We start from the raw sequence: 6,328 nt of genomic DNA, 5'->3' as shown, positions 1-6,328 counted from the left end.
TAATTGTTGGGTTCTCATCTGCGCTTAAAGCCTTTATCGTTTAACTCGTTCGGTAATTGTTGTTTTTCTTTATTGATACGGGGACGTACAGTAATGTCATGAACTAGTGAGTAATTTCTTCATTTTGCAATACCACCTAGGGATAGGGGTAGGAAAATCAATTGCGTTAACTTCTGTTTATAATGCGGTATTAATTGCTAGGGGAGACTAGAGATAGCAAGCCAGTAGTTAATATTAGGCTCTTTCGCCGAGGGATCGAGTTAAGGGTAGCTAAGAAAGTCGCATAACAATTAATTAATCAAGCTAATAATTCAAGAGGAATAGATAAGAGAGAGATGATTAGATGAAATTGTAAACCCCCAACAACTCCATTCATCCCTTGTTTTCTTTTGTCAATTGAATCAATCTATTTTGCATGTTAATTTTTTTGTTCTCAAATCAATTTATTAATTTTTATTTTCAAGTTTTATTATTTTAATTCACGTGAACGAGAAAGCCTATTGAGTCTCTTGGGAAGAACGATATTGGGTTTTACCAATTATCTTACTTGAACGATTTGGTACACTTGTCAATCCGTCAACAAGTTTTTGGCGTCGTTGCCGAGGACTCGAGGTTATTTTTCTAGTAGTGTGAATTAATTGAATTTGACTTGATTGTAATTATTTTTGTTTTATTTTTGTTAATTGCGTTTTATTTTATATTTCTGTAAAAGTGCTTTTAGGGTGTGTTTCTTGTGTACGCAGGAAACGATACATACTAGAAGCAGGAAAAACCAGCAACCTCTGTTACAAGGTCTACCATACGAGAGGAGAAAGAGACGTTCTTCACGTGAGAGATCTCCTTCTCCAGAAGTTATTTTGCAGTCTTCACTTGAGACTTTTGCATCAGATCTTGAGGAGATGGCCAACCAACCTCCTCCTAGACGTACCTTGGGGGACGCAGCTAATGTAGTAGGCCCCTTAAATTTCAACAGCATAGCGGTTCCAGCTGACAATACAACCAGCATGGTGATGAGTCTGGCGCTCATCCAGTTGGTCCAGAACAATCAATTCCATGGGTTGTCAAATGAAAATCCTTACAAGCATTTGACCATCTTTGGTGAGATTTGCAATACTGTAAAGATAATTGGAGTGTCGGATGACAGCATTAGACTCAGCTTGTTTCCTTTTTCTCTGGGAGGAAACGCAAAGGATTGGCTGCATTCTTTCCCTGAAGGAACTTTCAGGACTTGGGAAGCTGTGGTACAACAATTTGTTTCTAAATTCTTTCCTCCTGCAAGGATCTGTCAAGGGAGGCTGGAGATTTCTGCATTTAAACAAGGAACAGAAGAAACTTTTGGAAGGGCATGGAATAGATTTAAAGGCCTGTTAAGAAAGACCTCAGTCCATGGGTTCGACAAGACTTCATATTTGCTTGCTTTCCTTGGAGGCTTGTGCCTTGAGTCCAAGATGATGTTAGATGCCTCAACTGGAGGCAGATTTGTAAGAAGACTGAAGATGAAGCTTATGATTTGATAGAAATCATGGTTGACAATGAAGAAGCACATTATACGCATGTTGATGCTATTCAGGAACTTGCAATGATTCAAAATGACGTGATGACACAGCAGTTGGAGGAAGTGACAAAAAGACTTGCTGAGTTATCACAGACAGCTATAGAAACTCCAAAGGCCCCACAAATGCTTCATTTCAACCCTATTCAGAGAAGCACAGAATCCGAAGAAATTTTCCAGAGAATTTTGAAGAAAAGCGTTTGTGTTGTTAACTGTGTGGAGAAAGGTAAAGGGGAGGTAGCTTGCGAAATTGTTACTAGAAGTGGAAGAATTGTAAAAGAAAGAGGGGTTGATAAACAGGAAAATATAGAAGAAGAACAGAATCAAAAGGAGGAAGAGAAAGAAAAAAATCTGTGGAATGAGAAACAGAAAGAAGTTGAGATGTTCAAAGAGAAGGAGTATGAAAAACCCCTACCATATCCAAAAATATATTCCAGAAAAGAGAAACAAAGACAATTTGACCGTTTCATGGAAATTTTCAAGAAATTGGAAATAACCATTCCATTCTCTAAGGCACTCCAGCAGATACCCTCTTATTCAAAGTTTTTGAAAGAAATTATCACGAAAAAGAGAAAATATGCCCAAAAAGAAACAGTTGAGGTAGAAGGGAGTTGCAGTGCTATCATTCAACGGTCATTACCCCCTAAATCATCCAACCCAGGGAGCTTCACTATTCCTTGCGCTATTGGAGAGCTAGAGGTTAGGAAAGCTTTGATCGGTTTAGGAGCCAGTATAAATCTGATGCCTCTGGCTATGTTTAAAAATTTAAAAGGGATAGAGCTCAAACAAACAAGAATGGTTCTTCAATTAGCTGACAGATCCCTCAAATATCCTTATGGAATTGTTGAAGATGTGATTGTCAAGGTTGATAAATTCTTGTTTCCAGTGGACTTTATTGTTATGGAGATGGAAGAAAATGGGGATGCACCTTTAATTCTTGGGCGACCATTCATGAAAACTGCCAAAATTGTTATTGATGTGGAAAAAGGGAAGCTTAAGGTCCAGGTGCAAGATGAAGAGGTGAACTTTGATGTTTTCCAAGCTATGTCACATCCTAAAGATGACAATTCATGCTTCCAGATGGACCTGGTGGAGGAAATCTGTATGAGACAAGAAAATAGAATTCATAACATATCCATGTTAGAAAGAACTTTGACTAACAACTGTGAGGATCTGAACGAGGAGGAGGATAAATTCCATCAGAAATGTATACAGGAATTGGAAGTAGCAAAAGACGTTTCATCAGAAAAAGCATTATTTGAACAGATGGATCGCACAGAAAAAGCTTTGGATAGTAAGATTGAACTGAAGGAATTGTCATCACACTTGAAGTATGTGTTCTTGGAGGATAACGAAAAAAAACCTGTCATTCTTAGTGCTTCATTATCTCAAGAGGAAGAAAGAAGATTGGTGGAAATTCTCAAAGAAAACAAAGGTGCCATCGGTTGGTCAATTACTGATCTCAAGGGTATAAGTCCGACTTATTGTATGCATAAAATTTTGATGGAAGACGATTACAAGCCCGTTGCTCAACCACAAAGGAGACTTAATCCTATCATGAAAGAAGTTGTGAGAAAGGAGGTTTTGAAGCTATTAGAAGCAGGAATTAGTTTTCCAATTTCTGATAGCAAATGGGTAAGCCCAGTTCAAGTGGTTCCAAAGAAAGGAGGAATGACTGTCATTCACAATGAAAAAAAGGGGCTTATTCCGACAAGGACAGTCATAGGGTGGCGGATGTGCATTGACTATAGGAGATTAAATACAGTCACCCGGAAATATTATTTTCCTTTACCTTTCATGGATCACATGTTGGAATGATTGGCGGGACAAGCTTATTATTGCTTTCTTGATGGAGACTCTGGATATAATCAAATAGTGGTGGACCCTGAAGATCAAGAGAAAACAGCTTTCACCTGTCCCTTTGGTGTATTTGCCTACAGAAAAATGCCATTTGGATTATGCAATGCTCCCCCAACTTTTCAGAGGTGTATGCAAGCAATCTTTGCGGATTTTATGGAAAAAAGAATTGAAGTCTTTATGGACGATTTTTCAGTTTTTGGAGATACTTTTCAAAGATGCTTGTCTAATTTGGATGTAGTTCTCAAAAGATGTGTTCAAACAAATCTTGTTTTGAATTGGGAAAAATGTCATTTCAGAAGGTATTGTGCTGGGCCACAAAATTTCTGCCAGGGGGATTGAAGTTGATAAAGCAAAGGTTGAGGTGATTGATAAACTCCCACCACCAACAAATGTTAAGGGAGTCCGAAGTTTCCCTGGTCATGCAGGATTTTATCGACGTTTTATTAAGGATTTTTCAAAGGTTGCAAAGCCTTTAAGTAATCTGCTTGCTAAAGAGATGCCATTTGTGATGAGTCCAGAATGTTTGCAAGCTTTTGACAGTCTGAAGCAGAGACTGACTTCTGCCCCAGTGATTGTGGCACCTGATTGAGATAAAGAGTTTGAACTTATGTGTGATGCTAGTGACTATGCTATAGGTGTTGTGCTAGGACAGAGAAGAGGTAAGGTTTTCCATGCTATTTATTATGCTAGCAAAGTACTGAATAAGGCTCAATTGAATTATGCCACCACAGAAAAGGAATTCTTGGCCATAGTGTACTCGTTGGAGAAATTCAAATCATATCTTGTTGGATCTAAGGTGATTATTTATACAGATCATGCAGCTATAAAGTATTTACTAACGAAACCTGATTCGAAGCCAAGATTGATTAGGTGGGTACTTTTGCTACAAGAATTTGACGTAGAGATTCGTGACAAAAAGGGGAGTGAAAATGTGATTGTTGATCATTTATCCTGGCTAGTCAATGAAGAAGTGACGAGTAAGGAGAAAGAAATCTGGGAATCATTTTCAGATGAAGCTCTTTTGTATATTCAGCAAAGACCTTGGTTTGCTGATCTAGCCAACTTCAAAGCTGCAGGTGTTATTCCGGAAGGATTCAATTGGCAACAGAAAAATAAGTTCTTACATGATGCCAGACAATTCATTTGGGATGATCCTTATTTGTTTAAGATAGGAGCAAATAATCTGTTGAGAAGATGTGTCACTGAAGCAGAAGCAGAAGACATTTTGTGGCATTGTCACAATTCTCCTTATGCAGGTCACTATAATGGAGAACGTACTGCCGCAAAAATTTTACAAGCAGGATTTTATTGGATGACTTTGTTTAAAGATGCTCATAATCATGCTCGAAGTTGCGACAAATGCCAGAGGACAGGGACCATCTCAAGGAGGCATGAGATGCCACTACAGGGCATTTTGGAAGTTGAAGTTTTTGATTGCTGGGGTATTGACTTTATGGGACCCTTTCCTCTGTCATTCAATAATGAATATATATTGGTAGTTGTCGATTATGTGAGTAAGTGGGTCAAAGCTGTAGCATGTTCTAAGAATGATGCTAACACCATGATCAAATTCTTAAAAAGACAAATCTTTTCGCGTTTTGGAACTCCCAGGATCCTCATTAGTGATGGGGACTCTCAGTTTTGTAATGCTCAACTAGCTAAGGTACTTAAGCATTATGGGGTGAAACATAAGGTAGTTGCACCTTATCATCCACAGACAAATGGTCAAGCTGAAGTCTCTAACAGAGAAATCAAAAGAATTTAGAAAATACTGTCACGTTTTCAAGAAAAGATTGGTCGCAGAAGTTAGACGACACTCTCTGGGCTTATAAACGGCCATGAAAACATCTATCGGGTTATCTCCTTTTCAGTTGGTCTATGGAAGAGCGTGTAATTTGCCAGTTGAAATGGAACACAAAGCTTGGTGGGCGTGGAAATTTTTAAATTTTAACCTTGAGAAGGCTCAAGGGAAACGAGGCAACCAACTTTTAGAACTTGAAGAAATGCGGTTGCATGCTTACGAGTCGTCCAGGACCTACAAAGATAAAGTGAAGTTTTATCATGACAAGAAGTTGATGAAGAGAACTTCCCATCCAGGAGATTTGGTCCTCTTATTCAGCTCACGACTAAAGTTATTCCCCGGGAAACTGAAATCAAAATGGTTGGGACCTTTTGTGGTGAAACGTGTATTTCAGAGTGGAGCAATGGAATTAGAATCTTCGGCTGAAGATGATCAACAACGGAGTTGGAACGTGAATGGCCAAAGGCTCAAACACTATGTAGGAGGAGATGTAGAGCAATTTGCCTCAGTCATGTTGTTGGTGGATCCATGAGGATTGGGTCAGGCTCGTGACGTTAAACAAGCGCTACTAGGAGGCAACCTAGATTTTCTCCTTACACTCTTGCATTTTAAATTCTTAGAATAGGTTGAATTTTAATTTGGTGTGTACTCTTGGCTTTAATACTTGTTCTGAAAATGTTTGACTGACTGATGTGCATGATGGATCTATTTGATGATTATTTGATGTGGATGAGAATTGAGTTGCAATGCATGTTGATATTCTGTGAAATAGATGTGTGACGAATTATGATTGTGGTTTTGATGCTAAGCAGGATACAAGATTGAATTTTGTGTGAGAAAGCATGTATGTGAGATTTTGAGCTCCAGAGTTTTTATTGTTGTATGCATTGTTCACAGCAAAACATAAACGTCATATGATCAAGGCCATTTTTGAGAACCCTTCTCTAGCCAAGTTTTCACCCAAAATGCTTGAAAATATTATACCCTTTTTGAACCTTAGCCTTAAACAGGATGTGAACCCTTGCTTTAATTTCTTTACCTAGAGTTGGGATGAGCTTAATTGTATATGATGAAAAGGTTCAAGTTTGGGGTTGTATGAGGGAAAATTGATAAAA

At 38.4% G+C, this 6,328-nt stretch overlaps 1 protein-coding gene across 1 annotated transcript; it reads left to right on the top strand.

Moving 5' to 3' along the window:
• The first annotated feature begins 5,415 nt into the window (after window positions 1-5,415).
• On the top strand, window positions 5,416-5,745 carry LOC106773436. Its single transcript, XM_014660130.1, has one exon. The coding sequence runs from the start codon at window positions 5,416-5,418 to the stop codon at window positions 5,743-5,745; it is 330 nt and encodes a 109-aa protein (XP_014515616.1).
• Window positions 5,746-6,328: the final 583 nt, after the last annotated feature.

The sequence above is a fragment of the Vigna radiata genome, chromosome 9 (assembly GCF_000741045.1).
Source record: "Vigna radiata var. radiata cultivar VC1973A chromosome 9, Vradiata_ver6, whole genome shotgun sequence".
Taxonomy (NCBI): domain Eukaryota; kingdom Viridiplantae; phylum Streptophyta; class Magnoliopsida; order Fabales; family Fabaceae; genus Vigna; species Vigna radiata.
Note: the sequence above shows the minus strand (reverse complement) of the source record. Positions and strands in the feature narration are given on the sequence as shown.